Source organism: Ascaphus truei, chromosome 1 (genome assembly GCF_040206685.1).
Source record: "Ascaphus truei isolate aAscTru1 chromosome 1, aAscTru1.hap1, whole genome shotgun sequence".
In the NCBI taxonomy this organism is placed as follows: Eukaryota; Metazoa; Chordata; class Amphibia; order Anura; family Ascaphidae; genus Ascaphus; species Ascaphus truei.
This window is the reverse complement of record NC_134483.1, coordinates 530,623,597-530,647,399: the sequence shown is the minus strand read 5'-3', so window position 1 is coordinate 530,647,399 and position 23,803 is coordinate 530,623,597. Positions and strand designations below refer to the sequence as shown.

The window sequence follows — 23,803 nt, the reverse complement described above, 5'->3', positions numbered from 1 at the left end:
GTGTGTGTGTGTGTGTGTGTGTGTGTGTGTGTGTGTGTGTGTGTGTGTCAGTGGGTGGGTGTCTCTCTCCCTCCCTCTCTCTCCCTCCCTCTCTCTCCCTCCCTCTCTCTCCCCCACCCTGTCTCCCTCCTTCCCTCCCACCTTGTCTCCCTCCTTCCCTCCTTCCCTCCCACCCTGTCTCCCACCCTGTCTCCCACCCTGTCTCCCTGTCTCCCTCCTTCCCTCCCACCCTGTCTCCCTTTCTCCCTCCTTCCCTCCCACCCTGTCTCCCAGCCTCTCTCCCTCCTTCCCTCCCACCCTGTCTCCCACCCTGTCTCCCACCCTGTCTCCCACCCTGTCTCCCACCTTCCCTCCCACCCTGTCTCCCTCCTTCCCTCCCACCCTGTCTCCCACCTTCCCTCCCACCCTGTCTCCCACCTTCCCTCCCATCCTGTCTCCCTCCTTCCCTCCCACCCTGTCTCCCACCTTCCCTCCCACCCTGTCTCCCACCTTCCCTCCCACCCTGTCTCCCACCTTCCCTCCCATCCTGTCTCCCTCCTTCCCTCCCACCCCGTCTCCCTCCTTCCCTCCCACCCCGTCTCCCTCCTTCCCTCCCACCCTGTCTCCCTCCTTCCCTCCCTCCCTGTCTCCCTCCCTGTCTCACCCTCCCTCCCTGTCTCACCCTCCCTCCCTCCCTGTCTCACCCTCCCTCCCTGTCTCACTCTCCCTCCCTGTCTCACCATCCCTCCCTCCCTCCCTGTCTCACCCTCCCTCCCTCCCTCCCTGTCTCACCCTCCCTCCCTCCCTGTCTCACCCTCCCTCCCTGTCTCACCCTCCCTGTCTCACCCTCCCTCCCTCCCTGTCTCACCCTCCCTCCTTCCCTGTCTCACCCTCCCTCCCTGTCTCACCCTCCCTCCCTCCCTGTCTCACCCTCCCTCCCTCCCTCAGCCTCCCTCCCTCCCTCCCTGTCTCACCCTCCCTCCCTCCCTCCCTGTCTCACCCTCCCTCCCTCAGCCTCCCTCCCTCCCTCCCTGTCTCACCCTCCCTCCCTCCCTGTCTCACCCTCCCCCCCTCCCTGTCTCACCCTCCCTCCCTGTCTCACCCTCCCTCCTTCCCTGTCTCACCCTCCCTCCCTCTCTCACCCTCCCTCCCTCCCTCCCTGTCTCACCCTCCCTCCCTCCCTGTCTCACCCTCCCTCCCTCCCTGTCTCACCCTCCCTCCCTGTCTCACCCTCCCTCCCTGTCTCACCCTCCCTCACACTCCCTGTCTCACCCTCCCTCACACTCCCTGTCTCACCCTCTCACACTCCCTCACCCTCCCTGTGTCACCCTCTCACCCTCCCTCACCCTCCCTGTCTCACCCTCCCTATCTCACCCTCCCTCCCTGTCTCCCTCCCTCCCTGTCTCCCTCCCTCCCTGTCTCCCTCCCCCTCCCTCCCTCGCCCTCCCTCCCTCTCCCTGTCTCCCTGTCTCCCTCCCTCGCCCTGTCTCCCTCCCTCGCCCTCCCTCCCTGTCTGTCTGTCTCCCTCCCTCGCCCTCCCTTCCTGTCTCCCTCCCTGTCTCCCTCGCCCTCCCTCCCTCGCCCTCCCTCCCTCGCCCTTCCTCCCTCCCTCGCCCTTCCTCCCTCCCTCGCCCTGTCTCCCTCCATCCCTGTCTCCCTCCCTCGCCCTCCCTCCCTGTCTCCCACCCTGTCTCCCACCCTGTCTCCCACCCTGTCTCCCTCCCTGTCTCCCTCCCTGTCTCCCTCCCTGTCTCACCCTCCCTGTCTCCCACCCTGTCTCCCACCCTGTCTCCCTCCCTGTCTCACCCTCCCTCCCTCCCTTTCTCACCCTCCCTCCCTCCCTGTCTCACCCTCCCTCCCTCCCTGTCTCACCCTCCCTCCCTCCCTGTCTTACCCTCCCTCCCTCCCTGTCTCACCTTCCATCCCTGTCTCACCCTCCCTCCCTCCCTCCCTCACCGTCCCTCCCTGTCTCACCCTCCCTCCCTCCCTGTCTCACCCTCCCTCCCTCCCTCCCTGTCTCTCCCTCCCTCCCTCCCTGTCTCACCCTCCCTCCCTGTCTCACCCTCCCTCCCTGTCTCACCCTCCCTCCCTGTCTCACCCTCCCTCACACTCCCTGTCTCACCCTCCCTCACACTCCCTGTCTCACCCTCCCTCACACTCCCTGTCTCACCCTCCCTCACACTCCCTGTCTCACCCTCCCTCACACTCCCTGTCTCACCCTCCCTCACACTCCCGGTCTCACCCTGCCTCACACTCCGTCTCACCCTCCCTCACACTCCCTGTCTCACACTCCCTCACACTCCCTGTCTCACACTCCCTGTCTCACCCCCTGTCTCACCCTCCCTATCTCACCCTCCCTATCTCACCCTCCCTGTCTCACCCTCCCTCCCTGTCTCCCTCCCTCGCCCTCCCTCCCTCGCCCTCCCTCTCTCTCCCTCCCCCTCCCTCGCCCTCCCTTCCCCTCCCCCTCCCTCGCCCTCCCTCCCTCGCCCTCCCTCGCCCTGTCTCCCTCCCTCGCCCTCCCTCCCTGTCTGTCTGTCTCCCTCCCTCGCCCTCCCTTCCTGTCTGTCTCCCTCCCTCGCCCTCCCTTCCTGTCTCCCTCCCTGTCTCCCTCGCCCTCCCTCCCTCGCCCTCCCTCCCTCGCCCTCCCTCCCTCGCCCTTCCTCCCTCCCTCGCCCTGTCTCCCTCCATCCCTGTCTCCCTCCATCCCTGTCTCCCTCCCTCGCCCTCCCTCCATCCCTGTCTCCCTGTCTCCCTGTCTCCCTGTCTCCCTGTCTCCCTCCATCCCTGTCTCCCTCCCTCGCCTTCCCTCCCTGTCTTATCTTAACTGCCGTATACCTACACCGAAGTAACCTACTCTGCTTTCTTCCAGATCTGACTCAAGTTTCACGCGGGAGACATCGAAAGACAGGTAAGGAACACCTCCCCTCTAGTATAGTACCTTGAGGGACTGCGGATCAGGTAAGATCCCAGGCGGGATTGCTGCTTTTAGAAATTGTGAAGAGGGGGCAACCTGACACTGGTTAATGGGTTCAGAATCATTCACATCTGGGTTTTTTTTTTGGTCGATTATTGAGGTGTACACACACACACACACACACACACACACTCTCTCTAATGGTAGTAAAGTATAAGTGTACTACAATAAATAAACTGTTATATATATATATTTTAAAAAAAAAATGTGTCCCGGTTTTTCATTTTCAAAATCTGGTCACCCTACCTCAGCCTCAGCGCACCTCCGCACGGCTGAAGTCTCTATGGACTCAGCCTTAGTCCTTTGGTTAGAGTGTTCATTTGGTCTCTTACCACTGGAGGTCACTATTGCTTTACTGTCCTGCATTTATCTCTCTATACTGACTTCGACCCACTGTCTTAAGCGCTAGTCCTGTTATTTTTGTGTTACACACATCTGCAGCCGCGGCCGCACAATACTAGGTATCAAGTCCTGTGAGATGGCACCCCGTTGGAGCTTGTTAATGCAGATACGTGTAGCGGGCCAGTACTTTGTAAAACACCCTGGTACCGCTTTTAGCTGAAGCCGCTGAGTCGCCTCCGACGGCGCTCATTCCTCCGTGCTGCTTTCACTCCGGTGATCCGCTAGTCAATGCCCGCTCTCGTTAGCGGAACATACACTGGCCCCGGGTTACTCCCAATCAGTCCTGAGATCGTTCAGGCTCCAGCAGATCTCCCTCACATGTGCCCAGCCCGCCCCTCTTAAAGGCTCCTCTCTCTTTAATCCCACCTCTTCCACAGCCTTTGATGATGGACATAGGATCAGCCAATAGCAGTCATATATGTCCATTGCACACTGGAGAGGAACCCGACGTGGGGCAGTGTGAGTGTGTTTCCTGTATCACACATGGGGTTACATATGTGTAAATATATATAAATGTTACATCATAGATTACCCAAGCCAAGGCTGGAAGTTCCACTATGATGATACAGCACACAAGTCTTCAGTGAAAAAATAAATAAAATAAAAAAATAATACAATCTTAACAAGTGACGTTTTGGGAAAACTGCAGTGTGACCCATCACTTTGGAGCTTATTGAATGAGCCCATTACAATGGAAATGAGAAAAGGTGGGCATTCGCTTCTTAGATAGTAGTTGGAGTTAGAGCAGTGTTGGGCGTGTAATATAGTGCTCGTCAATTATAATTGGCTGTTAGCCAGACTTTCTATACTTGGGACGCGCACGCGCACGACCGTGAACGGTGGCTCGGTAGACCAGGGAAAGTACAATCAAATGTTATTTTCGCGCTGCTGCCGTGGCGCGAACCAATCACAGCGCAGCCTAACGCTGTGACGTCAGAGTCTCGCCCCCTAACCGTGAGCGTCACCGCTGGCACCCTAACAACTAGCCGGGCGCGCCCCAGCGCCTAGTATATAACAAGCCTTATTCAAAGGGGGTTAACCCATTGAGGCACAGGAATATACTTTTTTTGTAATAATAAAGCTTCAAAAGAAAAATTACAGCATTCTATGTAAAAGTGGAACAAAAATATGGAGAGGAAAAAAATTGGGGGGAGGGGTGGTCCCCAAGTTTTTAAGTGGTTTCACCCTGAAACCACTGTGACACACAAGTCCCTCAGCATTCATCTAGCAAATCCTTTACTTCTGACGGTAAATAGAGAAACACTTCTTGAATTTGCTCAAGCACCACCTCACATTACATGCAGAGCACTGTCACCTGGTACGATGTGGCTCCCTGGCTGTACTGCATTCAGCACAGCGCCTTGGTGAAAAACAGAAACAGAAACAAACTAATCTGTATCAAATAGCTTCAATTTCAGAAGGAAACGCAAAACCCTGCATTCACCAAAACCTTCCTGGTTGCCTTTGTATCTATGACAGAGCTTAATTAGGTCTGTTTCTGTTTTCTTGTTTTTTCACTAGAGGACACTTCAGGGTTTTGACTCGTACCCCACAATGCTTTAATAGGAATTAATTCAAAATATATGGTCTCTCGCTGAAACCCCTTCACTTGAAAGGGTTTTTAATAAGGACGATGGGCCTCCCTAAAGGATTCTCTGAAAATTTCAAGTCATTTAAAAAATGGTACCAAATACAGAAGAATTTACAATGCATCTGATCTCAGACGCGCTATTAGAGAGGGTTGGGGTTCCTTACAATGCATTTGATCTCAGACGCGCTATTAGAGAGGGTTGGGGTTCCTTAGAATTTTACAATATAATTATATGGTTTGTTAACCAAAAAAAAATCCACTGAGTTATAAAGTAACTACTTTCACACTTCCATTCTGCACTGTCCGCGGCAGGCTCGGAGTCTCATGCCCTCTAAGCTGGGATCAGCCCGCACCGCTTCCCACCCTCCTTCTCTGAGTCGGGGGCAAAGGGAGCAGCTAAAAGGGGAGATAAGTCAGAACCTTGTCGCGACTACGTCTGGCTTACCTGCCTGGGCTCCTCGGAGACCCCTGGAATTGTTGTCCCAAATGCAGGGGTACGGCAAAATCTTCATGAACAATTCATTTGCTCTGGCGCCTGGTAAATTGCTGCAACCCGAGCCAATTCTGCCTTAAAAACACACGTAACATGCCCCAGGTCATTACCAAGGAGCACCTCAGTATCTAACCCGGGCAATACCCCCACCTCACTCATGCCACGTATGGCACCCCAAATCAAGAACGACCCGGAAAACCTGGATGGATTGTGATCCTCCGTCTGGCATGGTCACCTGCATCCCAGTGTCCGGTAGCAGATCCTCTGCTCTCACCATATAACTATATAACGGTCACTTGGCGCAAATGCTTTTTCCGGACATCGTTGGACTTGCCCGACCGGCGCAATCTGGTGTACCCCAGTCTCCACAGCTGTGTCACTGGCTGCAGGTGTAGATTCTTCCATCGACGTCATTCGCTGTACCGGCTGGATGGCTGCGCTCTGCTCCTCTGTGTGTGCCACTTGCACACGGGCGACTGGCCTCGCAGCTGGTTAGTGTTGCCCCGGTTGGGGAGTACCGGACTTTGGACTGTCCAGCTTTATGTGGCCAGTCTTGTTGCACTGATAGCACCTCCACTTGTGCTTAAGCTCTGCAGGTTTGTGTGCACTTCCATCTGCAGCAGATTTAGCTTTCCATTATGGAGTGCTTTTGGCTGCCGGAGTGGCCGCTTCTGGGACAGCCCCTTTCTTGCGGATCAGTGCCCGGCTGGTGACAAACTCATAAGCCAGGATCGCAGCATCCAGGCAAGTCTTTGGTTTATGATCAAAGACCCATTCCCTTAAGTCCGGTGGACATTGCTGCATAAACTGTTCCTTAAAAAACAGGTCCAGTACATTGTGATACTTGGTGGCACCACATCCCTCCACCCAGTCCCATGCAATATCATGGGTTAGGCAAACCACATATAGGATTCCCGGTGGCACTTCTCCTCCATCCTAAACATGCCTCTAAAGTGAGGGTATACTGGGTTAACAACAGGGCTTTCACATGGCTATAGTCATTGCCGTCCGCAGCTGGAATGGCCTGGAGGGACTCCAGGGCAGCTCCGGACAATAACGGTATCAATCGCAAAACCCAATCCCGAGTCTCAAAGATCTTCAGGTTCCCATCGATTTTGTCCGTGTCATCAACGAATATGCTGAAGCTGTGGTGGTCCACTCGAGTAACGGACTCCTTCCCGTTATCAGGTTGGGAACTTGGGGCTAGTGTCCCTTGTGCAGCTGCAAGAAGCTGAATTTTTTCCGCAAGGTGGCCCCCTCCCCCCAAGAAGCGCGTGATTCCAGGTGTAGAGAGAGACCACTATCCACTGGGGCTACCACGGCTGCACTCCCTATAACTGCCCCCCCACCAACAATGTCCATGTTATTCCGCCACCTCCCTCCCCTTGTCCTTCCATGACCCCTGTGGCTGGAATGACCTCCTGCACCCTGGCTGGACTAGTGGACCCTGCAACTGCAGGTGAGGGTATGTCCCCCTCAGGTGAAGCAATACTGGCTTCATGACTCTCAAGATCCTCCTCAAGCAGTGTTTTTGACCGACCGTCAGTAGGCAGTCCATAGCTCTCACACCCGGCGACAATCCTGGGTCGGTCCCATGAATGGTACCGACCTTACCGTCTGTCCATGTTTGCCTGGTGGCACTAAACTAAGTGACAAAGAGAACCGGTGCTTTATTTAGCTTTGTAAAACATGTGTACATTACCACTTGTTTTGAGAGCTCGCAATCTATGAGTTTCTCTCTATGTTAGAAGACCCCGCAGGATTTTAAAACATAGGGCTCAATGATCCCACCGCTACCACCAGTAAATAAGCCTGTCACGGGAGACCAGGTATATAAACCTTTTTACCGGGATCATTCACTGAGCTAAACAAGATAGTAAAACAAATGGTCATTTATTTCCTTGAAACAGACGTACACACAGTGGATTGCAAAATACAGAAGAAAGACACACTTACTGGGGGTCTAGGGTAAAGAACTAACTTTTCCTGGTTGAAATAGGCAAAGAAACAAAGTTTTTAGTTGACCGTGGCCTGGTCCCAAATGTCCTGGAACTCAAATCGGCATGAAGATCCCGACGCCACCGCTCTCTTCCTTCTGGAGGTGCTGAAGTCCCTTGACCAGGAGTTAGTCCCAAATATCCCAGAACTGTTTTCGGGTTGCAAACCTAGCCACAAGCGCTACGTTCAATTTGTAAAACTTGGTCCCGCAAAGTTCTAGCCTTGAAATTTCTGAAGCCGGCTCACTGCTATTTCTCCAAGAGCCTCTTTTGGTCGTTTCAAATTTGCCGCTGCTGTCTTGGCGCTTAGAAACCCGCGAACGGATTGGCTGAGAGTTTCTTTTAGTATTTCAGAGTTCATTCATGAAATACTACAGCCAATCTGAGCATGGGAGAATTCCCACCAGCAAATCAAAGCGCTGCCGGTCTACCAAAGCCGGGCAAGCGTGGATTAAGAATTTGACAAGGGCATGCACCATCCTGGCACCTCTGCCACTGGTCATGCAGAAGCCCCCCGCTGAATTAGGATTCTCAAAGTCTGAGCGGTCCGAGGACTTCATTTCATCCCAGGACGTGAGTTCTCGAGCCTAACTCCGATACCCAAATGGCTTTCACACATGGCAACCTCTGAGGCTTTCAAGTCCGGGACCTGAGCAGACTTGATGGCACCAAGCTTGGTAGCCACATGTACTCTTCTAAGTCTCTTGGTTATGGAGAATATAATAAGAACCTATTTATTCTTACTGGCCATATTCCCCAAGCACTAAAAAAACTGACATACTGTAGAATTTAAAACACCTCACAACCTTATGTAGGGTTGGAGTACCCTCAGATTCCTTATACCAGGTTCTGGGTGACTGGGGCATTAACTGGGCATCCCTCATTTACCTAGGACCCCTTGACTGTTCCAGGGATACTTTACACCCTTATGCCCCATTTACCTTTCTGGTCTGTGCTGAAGCAGGGTGTCCTAACGTTGAGTCACGAAAGCGTTTTCAAGGAGGGATTTTGACCGGAGCATTGTGCCTATATGTATCTGGGATTCCGACCTGATTCCCGGGTACATTATTGGGGTAACCAGCAACTCTGGACTCCGACTACCTAGGCACAATCAGACAAGACTTTCTCCACTGGACTCAAGAGCTGACACTCCCGAACCCCAGGGATCAGGGGTAACCAAACGGGCTTAACCTTTATTGTGAGCCTGGTTACCCATTCACCATCACAGTAGTGTCCATAGGGGACTTGTGGGATCTTGAAGACCGGACTCCCTGTTAAATGGAGCTATACCATGGACCCCTCCACCCAAGTAGAGTAAGCTATGCCCTGATGTACTGCCCAGGAGCTGTTGGAAGTGTGGAGCCAGGGCTCTGGTTCGCCATCCTTCCCCTCCCTCAGGGGAGTGGGATCAGCTACCCCATATTCCACCAGGGAGTATGGGAGTCACGGATAGACCTTTGGGACCTCAAGCCCTGGGGGTTGAGTCCAGGGACCAAAGTAGAGTATGCTGTGAGGTATGGCTGTGTACTTGCTGCAATAAAGAACCATTATTTGTTTTATACTCCTGCCTGAGGCTGCAGTTTCTTCAGGGAGGGAGGGAGTGTTTTACACAGGGGACTGCACCTATTCCTATAGGCCCTGTGGGAGTGGAGGTGTTGCAACACCGAGCAAGAAGTTGTCAAGATCCCTAAAAGCCTGTCCTGACTATCCCCACTACCACCGGTGGATGCTCAGAGACTCGTGTGAACCATACAGGTAGCGCCATCACCAGGTAACCGCAGGAAATCTCTCTTAGGGTGGGGGAACATGGGTTACATATACATCTTTTTTTTTATTGATATATTTTTACATATTTATGTATTTACAATTTTTCTTACTATTACCATTATATGTGTCACAGATATTTAACACATGTAATAGAGGTACAGGCATACCCCGCATTAATGTACGCAATGGGATCAGAGCATGTATGTAAAGCGAAAATGTGCTTAAAGTGAAGCACTACCTTTTTTCCCTCTTATCGATGCATGTACTGTACTGCAATCGTCATATACGTACATAACTGATGTAAATAACGCATTTGTAACAGGCTCTATAGTCTCCCCGCTCACGCACAGCTTCGGTACAGGTAGGGAGCCGGTATTGCTGTTCAGGACGTGCTGACTGGCGCATAAGCGAGCTGCCGTTTGCCTATTGGGCGACATGTCCTTACTCGCGAGTGTACTTAAAGTGAGTGTCCTTAAACAGGGGTATGCCTGTATAAGAATATGGCCCTCCTTGCATGTTATGCAAGAGGCATTTCTGTAATGCTGTTAACTATTTAGGAGCACACTAATGTTTTGCGTGCATCCCTAGATCAGGGGTGCGCAAACTTGGGGGGCTCGAGATTTTCTGGGGGGGGGGGGCGGGGCGCTTACAGAAGTCCCATGCTCTTCCCCAAAGCATTTCAATTAAATGATGGGGGACTCGCACAAGGCCTCTGTAACTCCCTTACCTGATTTCCGGCGGCTTCTGGCGATGTGTCGCTATGGCAAATGACTACGCTGGGTCACATGACGTTGTGACCTCAGAAACGCTGATGACAAGGTAAACGGGGGGGGGAGAGCAGGCAGGGGGCGCAGATTTAAAAGTTTGCACTCCCCTGCCCTAGATCACTGTATTCAAAATTCACATATACAAAATCGATGCATAGATTTTTTTTATTTTATCCCAATCACTTTTTAAGCACAGATGTAGAAGGAGTTAAACTGTGGGTATTTAAACCCTCTAGTGGTTGTAATCATTAGCAGTTATTCCTGTGGAATTTAGCATAGTGCTGATGAAACGCGTCGGAACGGAAGAAACAGGCAGGGAACACTCCGCACTGCGTCGGAACGGAAGGAATAGGCATGGAACAATCCGTACTGCGTCGGAACGGAAGGAATAGGCAGTGAACGCTCTGTACTGCCACCAGAAGTGTCATCACCAAAACCGGAACCTGGAGACCGAAGCCACACACCAAGGTTTGCGAACCCGGAGGACATGGAGACCGGTTATGGGTCTAACCGCATACATCATGGAGACATCCAGGCGAGCCCAAAGCACGGGATTCATGCCCCTTTCATGTGCCTGGCTTTTTTTTTTTATGTTTGTGAGTGTATATGATATTTTAATAATTGACTACTTCCTGTGATTAAATATTACTACACCATGAGTATGTGTGTGCGTGCTTCTATCGTCTAGATCAGGGCTGTCAAACATCAGGTACACAACGACTAGGAGCCGCAGTGCTGGGACAGGAGGGGAAAGCTGGTGTGGGGGAGGGGCATGTGCTGGTGTGGGGGAGGGGCATGTGCTGGTGTGAGGGAGGGGCCTGTGCTGGTGTGGGGGGGAGGGGCCGGTGCTGGTGGGGGGAGGGGCCTGTTCTGGTCTGGGGGAGGGGCCTGTGTTGGTCTGGGGGAGAGGTCTGTGCTGGTCTGGGGGTGGGGTCTGTGCTGGTGTGGCAGAGTGGCATGTGCTAGTGTGGGGGAGGGGGCCCGTGCTGGTGTGGGGGAGAGGGCCTCTGCTGGTGTGGTGGAGGGAGCCTGTGCTAATGTGGGGGAGGAGGGCTGTGCTGGTGTGGGGGAGGGGGGCTGTGCTGGTGTGGGGGAGGGGGGCTGTGCTGGTGTGGGGGAGGGGGGCTGTGCTAGTGTGGGGGAGGGGGCCTGTGCTAGTGTGGGGGAGGGGCCTGTGCTGGTGTGGGGGAGGGGGCCTGTGCTGATGTGGGGGAGGGGGCCTGTGCTGGTGTGGGGGAGGGGGCCTGTGCTGGTGTGGGGGTGGAGTCTGTGCTGGTGTGGGGGTGGGGTCTGTGCTGGTTTGGGGGTGGGGTCTGTGCTGGTGTGGGGGTGGGGTCTGTGCTGGTGTGGGGTCTGTGCTGGTGTGGGGGTGGGGCCTGTGCTGGTGTGGGGCTGGGGCCTGTGCTGGTGTGGAGGTGGGGCCTGTGCTGGTGTGGGGGTGGGGCCTGTGCTGGTGTGGGGGTGGGGCCTGTTCTGGTATGGGTGTGGGGGTGGGGCCTGTGCTGGTGTGGGGGTGGGGCCTGTGCTGGTGTGGGGGTGGGGCCTGTTCTGGTATGGGTGTGGGGGTGAGGCCTGTGCTGGTGTGGGGGTGGGGCCTGTTCTGGTATGGGTGTGGGGGTGGGGCCTGTGCTGGTGTGGGGGTGGGGCCTGTTCTGGTATGGGTGTGGGGGTGGGGCTGGTGTGGGGGTGGGGCCTGTTCTGGTATGGGTGTGGGGGTGGGGCTGGTGTGGGGTTGGGGTCTGTGCTACTCATGCACTTGACTGCAGCAGGAACTCTCGCAAGGCTTGTCGGACGAATAGTAGTGCCTGGTTAGCCTTAGCGGGCGGGTGCGCTCACGCTGGCTGCTATTAAACACATTGCAGCAATGTGTGTGGCAAGCATGAGCGAGCGCCTGTGCACCTAGCCGGCCACAAATCTCCCGGCCGAGCAAGGAGCGTGACGTCACCACGCATGAGCGCCAGCGCGCTCGCTCCCTGCCTGGCCGCAGCCTATGAGTGTGAGGGGGGGGATATTAAGAGTTTGAAGGGAGATATTAAGAGTGTGACGGGAATCACAGTATAGAGTAAGGGGGATAAGAGTGAGGAGGAGAAATAGAAGGGGAGATAAATAGAGAGAAGGGTGAGTGAGAGAAAAGGGTGAGGGAGAAAAAGGAGGGAGCAGGTGAGGGGAGGGGCTTGTGAGGGAAAGCTGGGGGGGGGAAGTTGGAGAGATGAAGAGCATGTGGGGAGAAGCAGGTGAAGAGGGGAGCGAGTGGGGAGAAGCAGGTGAAGCAGGTGAAGCAGGTGAAGAGGGGAGCATGTGGGGAGAAGCAGGTGAAGAGGGGAGCGAGTGGGGAGAAGCAGGTGAAGAGGGGAGCGTGTGGGGAGAAGCAGGTGAAGAGGGGAGCATGTGGGCAGAAGCAGGTGAAGAGGGGAGCATGTGGGGGAGCGTGTGGGGAGAAGCAGGTGAAGAGGGGAGCGTGTAGGGAGAAGCAGGTGAAGAGGGCAGCATGTGGGGAGAAGCAGGTGAAGATGGCAGCATGTGGGGAGAAGCAAAAAGCAACCTCCTCTGGCGCTGAGGCAAGGATGTAGATAGATGAACACGAGATTCTTCTGTAAATCAGTGACCTCAGGAGAGAAGAAAAAGACAAAACATGCAGGAAGCCTGCAATAGTGTATTACCCAGGGATAACAAAGATATAAATGTGGAGAGCAATTTATTACACAAGGTTAAAAATGACCATTAAAAAGACAATGCTATACAAACATAAAATAAATGAGTGCCTAAGCACTAACCAAGATCTTGAGCACTTAAGCACTAGCCAAGATCTTTGTGATTGCTCCGCCTGGTTAAAACTGGAATCCTACTCACCAGAGGTGACTAGGTCATGAGCACTGGTTTAATGGTCTTTGCCGCCGGATCGACCGCTTGCCATGGGGTGCAATTCGTCTGGTTTTCTGGCACCGCAGGGACACCGTAGCAGTGGACATTCAGTGGTGACGTCAGCGAGCGAGCGAGCGAGCGGATCGTGTGTTTTCCGGTAGTGATTCATCACGGAGAACAGAATTGGATCCCCCGACAGCAGCAGACGAATTGCACCCCATGGCAAGCGGTCGATCCGGCGGCAAAGACCATTAAACCAGTGCTCATGACCTAGTCACCTCTGGTGAGTAGGATTACAGTTTTAACCAGGCGGAGCAATCACAAAGATCTTGTCTAGTGCTTAAGTGCTCAAGATCTTGGTTAGTGCTTAGGCACTCATTTATTTTATGTTTGTATAGCATTGTCTTTTTAATGGTAATTTTTAACCTTGTGTAATAAATTGCTCTCCACATTTATATCTTTGTTATCCCTGGGTAATACACTATTGCAGGCTTCCTGCATGTTTTGTCTTTTTCTTCTCTCCTGAGGTCACTGTTTTACAGAAGAATCTCGTGTTCATCTATCTACATCCTTGTCTCAGCGCCAGAGGAGGTTGCTTTTTTCTACAATTTCAAGTCTGGGTGAAAGATACCAGAACAATCTCTTTAGGCAGCTCCAGGACTACCAATTGGACATTGTATCTAAGGTTGTTTCTATATTTATACATTTGTTGTTTGCATAAGCGCTGGTTTTGCACCTATTTTTTCACTAAGATGTGGGGAGAAGCAGGTGAAGAGGGCAGCGTGTGGGGAGAAGCAGGTGAAGAGGGCAGCGTGTGGGGAGAAGCAGGTGAAGAGGGCAGCGTGTGGGTAGAAGAAGGTGAGGAGGGGAATTAAGGAATCCTCTAAAGAAACACAAAGCCGCACCTCACCCCATTTCTTTTTATCAAGTTTACTAAAAGACTACTTATGGACCTTATGTTACTGAACCTTACTTCATAAACGCGGATCTACTGTGCTATATTCTACAGAGTCGTAATGTAAAATAATAGTGTTTTATGGTGGTTATATTGCAATTATAGTCTATGTTATATGTGGAGCTACAATTTTATCCAACTGGAAGGACATGCACTTGACTTCCCTGCGCACGTAGGTTCATGGTTTCTATTACATTGCATATTATAAAGAACCTTTCTATTGTTTTACACGTGTGTGAAGATTGAGATAATGTGTGTGGCTCAGGCTATATAAAGACAGAGTATCATCACCTCCATTTTGGCGCAGTAGCCATTTTGAGTGTTTGAATGTATGTATATTTGTGTATGATTTGTGGATGATTGAGATCCTGCAGTGTATCGCTCCTAGCTGTAACTCGCCCTTGTATAATTCTTACGAGTCATGAAAGAAATTGAAATTACATTCGGAGGAGGTTTTTCCTGCCTTAGATATTTCTGCTGACCTTAGGTTCTGTTATCTGACAGATACAGTACACACAGAGGGCTAAACAGGGTTACTCCTTAAGTCAGAAGGTTAAGGGGCCCACATTATGGTGATATATAGGATAAGAATATCGCATGTGAAGCATATTTATGTATTAATAAGTATTTTTGTATAAGTCATCATATTGTTTTTTATCTCTAAGCCAGCCCCCTTAAAGGGCGTATTACTCATTTTGAAATGTATAAAAATGTGATACCAAGCAATATGTTTTCAGAGGCATGAGTTCATTTTTGAATTCTCTCTCACTTGTACCTTGGTGCAGATAAACTCACGTTGATACTTTGAACCCTTGACTCATTGATTTTATTTCTATGCTTTCACAGATGGCGCCCAAATAGGGACCCCAATACTTCGGGACCAGGAGACCCCAGACGGAGCAGCTGCCTACATTACTCAAATGTGCACACTTGGAATAAGGTATGGCTTTATCCTTTTTAACAGAAAAAGACATTAGATTAATTGTTTGAGTAATCTGTAGACAGTTTGTTCTTTATGGGTAACCTACCTGTGTGACGGGACACCCTGTATCACGTGAGTTTATCAATATTATACTGATCAGGTATTGTTGTTGTTGTTTTATATTATTGCCATAAACTCAGGTCAGATTATACCTTATGCTAAATGGCAGGCCAATTCAGGGCTCAGAAGGTATAATAGTTATAAGGTGGAAAGTCTCCTAAACTTGGAAAGAGAACTATTGTTAAGGAACAACAGGTGACTATTTTTTAATATCACAGGTCCGTAACTCTATATTCTACTTATATTATACCAAGTGGTGGGGCACCTTATTGATACATGATCAACTAACGTTGATCGGTGTAATAAAGGAGAATTATGGGGAAACCTATGTTCTCAGCAGTCGCCGCCGAAGGGTACGTCCCTTGAAATTATGTGTGGACTTTATGGCAATAAAATGTTTTAAAAATTGATATTTAGTGGCGCAGAGTATATTAAATAAGAAGGAAAGGGAAAGGTCACTAAACATATAAGGCTCTGTTTTGAAAATAGCTGCAGGTCACAGGACTTGCATGTCTGTGAGACATGGAAGTTAATTATTAACCTAGGAAGAAATGGCTTGAATTTAAGAATGTAAAAGTAGTTTTTAAGGGATGAATGTATTAATACTGCATAAATAAAGAAAAAGGGGACATCCTCTTTAAATGTTTTTTGTTTATTTTTGTCTTAGAAAGCTCATAGTAACTAATTTGAGGGCATAATAATATACATGTCATCGAGTGAAGTGTTTGTGTGTCACTCTGATAGTTATTGTATGTATGTATGCATGCATGTCTTTATTCATATAGCGCCATTAGTGTACATAGCGCTTCACATTGTCACGTGTAGTACTAATCATAAAAATAACAAATAATACAAATAACAGATCATAATGATTTTGAATGAAATAATAATAAGGGTTAAAATAAACCTATACCAAAAAAAAAAACTAAAATGCGAAAAGCTACTTCCAATATGACAAAAATACACAGTGCAATATATATATATATCGCTTGTAAAAGGGTCATTTAAGTTTAACCCTTTGGTCAAAGTGTATTAAGCCTGCTGCCATTTACAAGGCATGACCGTAGCATTTAAAATAAACCTAGGCAGCATTGTATGTTAAAGTTTGTTAGTGTAATGTTTTAAAAGAAAATGTAAAATTTGGCAGTTGTAAAAAGATTTCTTTACACCCTGACTCAAGTATGAGTTTGTATTTTTTACTGTAGCACATTTTTTGTTGTTCCCGGGCATGGGAGATACTGTGTTACAATATTTAAATGACCTACTGATACAAATAAAATATGAAGTAGGATATAAGGAAGTTTTAAATTTAAATTTTATGTGCTGATTTAGAGGAGTCAGGATTGAAGCAAGGTATATCTAGAATGCAAAGTTTTAAAAAGTAAATGTTTATTTTTTATTGTTGTAATAATAATAATATTAAACAAAAGAAAGATTCTGATCTTATGGAGTAAGGAAGCTTTATTGAGTTTTACCCTGGCCCACAGGATTAATAGAATGTTGAAGTTTTGTTAATTGCCTGTAGAAAGTAGAATGAATGTTGATGGAAGATAAACTCAGAGAACGTGTGTGTGTGTGTGTGTGTGTGTGTGTGTGTGTGTGTGTGTGTGTGTGTGTGTGTGTGTGTGTGTGTGTGTGTAAGAAAGATAAGGAATTAGTAATAAATAGTAAATAAAACAATAAGATTTTTGTTTTATAGGAAGGGTTGCAGAGAAGGTTTTGTTTATGTTTTTTAGTTATCAAGGTTTCTCTGTTCAAACTTATAATAGGAAACTAACGGTTTGTTTTCTTAAATACACGGGTCTTGTCTGATTTTTGAACAGCAGTCATTTAAAAGAGGGAAGGTTAAAAGCAGCCAAGCGGGCTGGCCCCCCGCCTCCAGCTTAAAGAATGTACAAAGACCACGTTCCAGACATAAAAAGTTAACAAAAGGAGAACAAGCTCCTCACCCCTACCACATGCAGTACCTATCACCTGAGATCAGACTCCAAAAGACTATTCATGGTCCCAAGACTCAACAAAGTATCCGGACGTTCCTCCTTCTCCTTCCGTGCACCCCAAAACTGGAACAACCTACCAGAGACTCTCATATCCACCACCAGCTTAAGTTCTTTCAAATCTAAGGCTGTCTCACACTTTAATCTGGTCTGTAACTGTTTCATACGCTCATAATATATATTTTCTTTAACTGTGCATGCAATGTCTTGTATATAATGTATACCTTGTTCATTTATGTAACTGTATTTGTAACCATGTATTATTTTGTTTTACTCTGTGCCCAGGACATACTTGAAAACGAGAGGTAACTCTCAATGTATTACTTCCTGGTAAAATATTTTATAAATAAATAAATAAATAAACAAAAAGCTGAGAAAAAAAATGTTTAAAAGCAGCTTAGTTATAATATGGGGAAAGAGAATGATATTGTAATTTATTTATTTTTGGACTGAGTTTACAGGATCAAACAGGTCTGTTTTGGGTTTTTAATCTTATTTTTTGTAAAGTTCATTTTGCTCTGTATCAGAGAAATGTGGAATTATGCTTATTTATTGTGCTTTCTCTATTTGTATCCATTTTAGGATAAATACCTCATAGTTTATGGGCGTCTCCCAGCAACAGTACTGGGTACGTCTGGTCTGCTGCACCAGTACGGGTTAAGTTATTTCCCAACGCTGTCCTCCCCAGAATTGGCCAATACCCTCTCAGCAGAAATGCTTTATATGGCATAGCCCCTATTATGGAGGAATTATTACAAGAAGGAGTTATAATCCCCATGCAGTATCCATATTACCTCTACGCAGAAACCAGTAAACACATTTAAATTCTATTTGTTCTAATTAGGAGATGTTTTAATTCCATTTGTTATAATTGTTTTATTAATAATACAATAATATTTCATATGTATTTCCATATTTGAATAGTGGCATAAGTATACTCAGTACTTCACAAAGCGTACAATATAAACGAGTAAGCATAAAGTCATATATGAAATAATTTTTCCTATAATTAACTGCATATGTGATGTATTTTTATAACTTTTAACCATTACCTCTCCTTTCCCTCCAAAAGGTGTCTCAATTTGAACCCTCATCTATAGCTTCTCATTTTAAAAAATGCAACTGTAGGCAATCCAGATTTTATTTTTTAAGCAGTAGCTATTGTCAAATTCATTATATATATATATTTAAATCTCAAGCTGCTGATGTTTTAAATACCATCATCCTTTATGTCGTATATAGTTCACATGGCATAGGATTTGCATATGAACAAAAGAGAGGATAATTTATGTGATTTTCCATAACACACCTGTCTATAAGCGGATGCCAAGACAGTGGTGAAAAACAAAAAAAAATGGTGCTGATATTGTGCAGATACTAAATTATAGTGGCTAAAAGCGCTCTCCTTGTGCTTTTATTAATGAAATGTTTAAGTCTCTCCAAACTTAGGTGCAGCCTATACAGTTTACCAAGGAGAATACAAAGCAGCAGCATCGTAAAAAAAAAAAAAAATTGCCGGCACCACTGTAAACAGCTAACAAAGAATCATCAAGCCAGTGTTTTTGACCAACAGTTAGTGTATCTAGGCACAATAATCCTAGAACATTTAACCACCGAGGAATTAAGACTTCAGGCAAGACCCGGTCTTAAACGAACAATTCGTTTTTTCAGGACTCAATATTATTTTTTTAAGCTTTAGAGTGTGTTTTTAAGATGTATGCCCCGCTAGGCAAAATCAGCCTACGCCATCCAGATGATGATAAGGGATGATCAGTTTTGAAATATTTGTAATGTTTATTGTTTTGTGGTCACATCATTTTGCAGACAATCATATAATCTCACACAATGCTACACAGGTTAATGGGTCACAAGGGAATATATACAATGAATCCCATACTCTAGTGGCCCCCAATGACGTAAGAGAGAATTACATTTAACCCCTTGAGTAGGGATACCTTACACTAATGCCGAATTAAAAAAATGAAACCGAATTCCACTGGTAAACGAGGTTACTGTAGGTGGATTTTACATACATTACACTGGGAACAACAATCAATTAATGGGTCAGGTGCCTCCACCAACTAATGAAACTTGTGTAAACATATATTTACAGCCTGGAACTAAAAATTTACAGGGAGGATGTGGCCTTAATTTTTCAGCTTTAATTAAGATAGTAAAAAGTGCTTGCACAAATTCTAGTTTACCAAGGGGAGTGTATTGGCTTGGTGGAAAATGGGCCTACAGAGAATTACCATGTGGTTGGACAGGGTCTTCCTATCTAGGTACAATTGTACCTGCCTTTACAATGACTAAAGAATTACCCACTGGCAGGATCAGGAATAGCAGAGCCACTCCCAACACACAGGGGTTGAAAAGTAGTCTATGGAAAGAACAATTTTGTGCTAGCTTATTTCCTAATGTAGGAGTTGGGTTGCTATATGACAGGCTCAATGTACTTACGGATGTACTGGATGATGTCCTCAATCATACAACTACATCCATTAACTTACTCAACCAGGAACAGGTACAGATTAGATTAATGGCCCTACAGAATAGAATAGCTCTGGACTATATTTTAGCGTATGTGCCCTAGTTAAAGAGCAATGTTGTGTTTTTATTAAAGATCAAAGTGGTAAGAATTAGCATGAGCTAGAGAAGATCACAGAGATACAGGAGAGATTAAGGAAAGGCGGAGATGAGAGATGGGTTCTGTTAGGAATTAGCAAATTGGTTGGTTTCCTAGGAGCGAAACTGATGAATGGATTTGTCTGTGTGCTTGCAGTTCTGATTGTTTTGTATGTCTGTGTCATGTGCAGTAAATCCCTACTGCAAAGGTGTGTAACACCCTCTACCCAGGATATGCCACTGATCACAGACGACACCACGGAAGATGCAATCTCAGAAGAAAAAGTCAGTCCCCCTCAATGGAATACAGATGAAGATGATGGCAGAAAGACCAACCTGGCTGATATGATAGCCAGCAGCTCTGTGAGTTTCCAGAACTATCAAAGTCATGCAAATTTGGACCCTCCAGGCCAACGCGACGTTTCTGGAGTTTTATCTGAAATTACCCTTAAAAGACTATTTTTAAGAATAAAAAGAGAGGACTGTGAAGATTGAGATAATGTGTGTGGCTCAGGCTATATGAAGACAGAGTATCATCACCTCCATTTTGGCGCAGTAGCCATTTTGAGTGTTTGAATGTATGTATATTTGTGTATGATTTGTGGATGATTGAGATCCTGCAGTGTATCGCTCCTAGCTGTAACTCGCCCTTGTATAATTCCTACGAGTCATGAAAGAAATTGAAATTACATTCGTAAGAGGTTTTTCCTGCCTTAGATATTTCTGCTGACCTTAGGTTCTGTTATCTGACAGATACAGTACACACAGAGGGCTAAACAGGGTTACTCCTTAAGTCAGAAGGTTAAGGGGCCCACATTATGGTGATATATAGGATAAGAATATCGCATGTGAAGCATATTTATGTATTAATAAGTATTTTTGTATAAGTCATCATATTGTTTTTTATCTCTAAGCCAGCCCCCTTAAAGGGCGTATTACTCATTTTGAAATGTATAAAAATGTGATACCAAGCAATATGTTTTCAGAGGCATGAGTTCATTTTTGAATTCTCTCTCACTTGTACCTTGGTGCAGATAAACTCACGTTGATACTTTGAACCCTTGACTCATTGATTTTATTTCTACGCTTTCACACGTGTATCATGTAAAAGTCATATCCTAAGTGGATCAGGAGTCAAAGAAAATAGCATTTTATCAAAAAAGCAAGCTCATGTCATAATAAAAACACATCCTGTGCTAGAGGACATGCAAAGCATTGTATTATTTCCCATACATGTCCAGTGTATGAAGTGCCGCACACAGCAGGCTGAATGTACCCCTGCACTAAAAAAGATCCAAATACATATTTTGGTACCTGAAGGACAGAAAGAAAACTAACTATCTGATGGTCACCAAAGGTGAAAAAGGTGAAGTCAATTACTCCATGACCAGTTCCTGCACTAATTGGGCACGTCGATTCCCTTCCCCATGTCCTACAGGCACTGAAGGGCTCATTCTAACTATTCACTGGCAGACGTTCCAGCCAACTAACGGGTATATAGATGACATACCTCTGGTGATGGGGGAATGTCCAGCTCCCTTTTCCCTCCTGGATACCAGCCATGGGACCAGTGCTGAGCATTAGAGAGCTGCGTGCTGACTGCAAACAGAACCAATAGCAGGAGCACGAGGTGACTTTGACAGGCCATGGAACTGCTGATGTCTAATCTTCCACAGTTTCTAAAGCTGTTTCTGCAATTGTGAAAATGAAATGTTACAGAAGCAAAAAAAACATAATCTTCGGCTTTCTTTAAGCTGCACACGGATGGACTCACACGTGTGAGACACAGCTCCAGCAGAGCTTAAAGAGAGCAGAATTAACAGTGTGTAAAATGTGTTCTACTGCATTTGTCAATTACAAGCTTTTCCAGTCCTGTGGCAATGAAGGCAGAATTCGTCAAAAGAGAAGCTGTGTAATACAGCAGACATAAGTGTATAGGGGACCATGTCAAAATGGATGAGAAGTAAAGAGTGACACACTGTGCTCATTTGCATGTCGTTACCCAGAATCCCTTGCTACAGTGGAAGCACTGTTTGCCAAGGCAGCGTCCATAGTCAGTGCAATGGCACACAACATCGTGCGTGCCGCAAACAAAAGGCCGTAAAGCAATGTGCACGGGCATAGAGCGCATGCACGAGAGCGAAGGCGCGGCCTATTTTTCACGAAACATTTTTTTTAATTTTGTCGCGCGACCGCCGGGTCATCTGCGCGGTTCAGCCAATGAGGGCAAGCTGCTCACGCGACATCATGGGCACACCTCCGTAAGGAAGGAACTGCGAATCGCAAATGAGCTTGGATGCCTCCCCATAGCGTCTCCTCCTCCAGATCCCACAGGCCAGGGATCACCTCAGCAGCAGGTTGCGCGCGACGACACGTGCTCCGTCGCGCGCGCCTACTATGTACAAGGCCTAAGAGATCATTAGGAAACACCGCGCTGCAGACCTGTCTCAGACATGCATGCACCACAAGTGGTATTTTTAATTACTTGACACTCAAGAGATACAGCGTAGAACTCTTCTCACAATCTTTTGCAGTGTCTTCCATTTATTTAAGTAACAGAGGAGAATGCAGTGTTTCTGTTCCAACACGGAACATTCGTCGGGTTATCACCTGACGGTTAACCAAGGTGATGAAATGCCTGATGAAATGTCCATGTGAGACCTGAAACTTTGAATTCTCCCCCATTTTTTCTATGTACCATGTATTCACAAAGGTGCAAAAATGAAAGCGCAAATTAAGGTTAAAAAGGTGATGTACAACCAACCCAGTGTCATGAAAAATAAATATAATGAGAATAACATACGTCACAATAGAGAAACCATAGGGGGTAGCGCAGCTCCAATTAAAAAATACTTTTTCTAATCGTCTTAGAATTGCATGATGATACGGAGCGCAAATACTCCCAGTACAGGCAAAGAAAAAAGGGGGGAAATAGTGCAACACCGCAAAAATGCAGGATTTAAAAGCAGAAATACAAATCCCACTCACATGATATGGTCTCAATGCTTGAGACGGAGCACCCTTTGTGAGTGCATTGTCTTTTTCTTCCTGTTTGTCTTCAGTAAATCTTTTCTATGGTCTGTTTTCTCATGTTCTATGAACGGGGGATCTGAGGTCTAACACCTCACTGGAATTCAGACCCTCAACCTGCATCACTGAGGTTCCAGTCACTACCAAAAGAGCTTTAACCACTACACAGCCTTATTTATATACACATCATGTGAGTGGGAGATAATATGTTTTTCTGCGTCTAAACCCTGCATTGTTGCTGCGTTGCACTATTTCCCCCCTTTTTGTTCTTTGCATATACCTGGGAGTATTTGTGCTCCGTATCCTGCACCTAACAGGTATTCACAGCAACATGTACAGTACATGGTCTTCCATACTACCTTGGTATTTCACAAAGGATGGAGGTTTTTTGAATGTCAAAGTCGAACTTCTTAACACATTTTTTAATACTTGAAAAATTCCAGTCAAAACCCGAGAAAGCCTCATCATCGGATTTGTTTCTTTTTAAAAACTCACAGATTCCCAGCCAGCTCTAAGTGACCCCCAAAATGACCACATAGTATATACATGTATATAAGTGTCAATTGGAGTGCTACTGGGCGTGGATAAATGTATACAACAAAAAACAAAGAAGCCCAAAGCTACATCCAATATGACACAAATACACAAAGAAATACATATATATCTCTTGAAAAAGAAGACTGGAGACCAGTGTTATAGAATGCAGTGGCTGTCGGTATGTTGTACTCTTTAATGGAGAAGAATAAAGAGTGTTCCTGTTGCAAAGTATACTCCCGCCTGAGTGTGCAGTCTATCAGGGGGAGTATGAGAGAGTTCTTCCGCAGGGACTGCCTTCAGCTCTCCTGGAGCCTGCGACAGATGGAGGCACTGACTAAAGAATGAAGGGGAATCAGATATCACCCCTAAAGCTTGTCCTGTTTCCCCAACAACATCAGCGGGACTCCAGATCTTCTGTGCATCAACAGGTACTCAGCACCACGACACACCTGGTAGCCGGGGAATCTCCCATAGGGTGGGAAAACACCACTATTTGGGATGGTAATCAGACTAGCTACCCACCCAGTTAGATAGGGCATATACAGTACTGTCTAGTTATTCTCCAGAGTGGAGCAGGTTTTTCTTTTATGTTTTGTGTTTACATTGTTAAAGGAACAGGCAATAAAGCCTTATATTAATTTCACCCTAAAACGATCTCCATTTGCATTCCTCTGCATACATCTCTTACAGGTATAAACAGGTGGGGAGGGAGACCCCTAGCAGTTCAATTCAGCTCCATTCAGAGCCAGAAGAATTGCAGAAGTTTGTTGTAACTAAGGGAA

The 23,803-nt window shown here is 47.2% G+C and overlaps 1 protein-coding gene across 3 annotated transcripts in view; it reads right to left on the bottom strand.

Annotated features, from left to right (window-relative positions):
• The window catches only part of LOC142466942 (progonadoliberin-2), a 122,900-nt gene that overhangs the window by 27,234 nt on the left and 71,863 nt on the right, over positions 1–23,803 (bottom strand). For all 3 annotated transcript variants that reach the window (XR_012788274.1, XM_075572600.1, XM_075572598.1), the window contains exon 2: positions 20,965–21,145. Coding sequence is in view for 2 of the 3 variants with exons in the window: in XM_075572600.1 (XP_075428715.1) it covers positions 20,965–21,102 (138 nt within the window). In the remaining variant the exon portion in view is untranslated. The remainder of the gene's footprint in view (positions 1–20,964; positions 21,146–23,803) is intronic.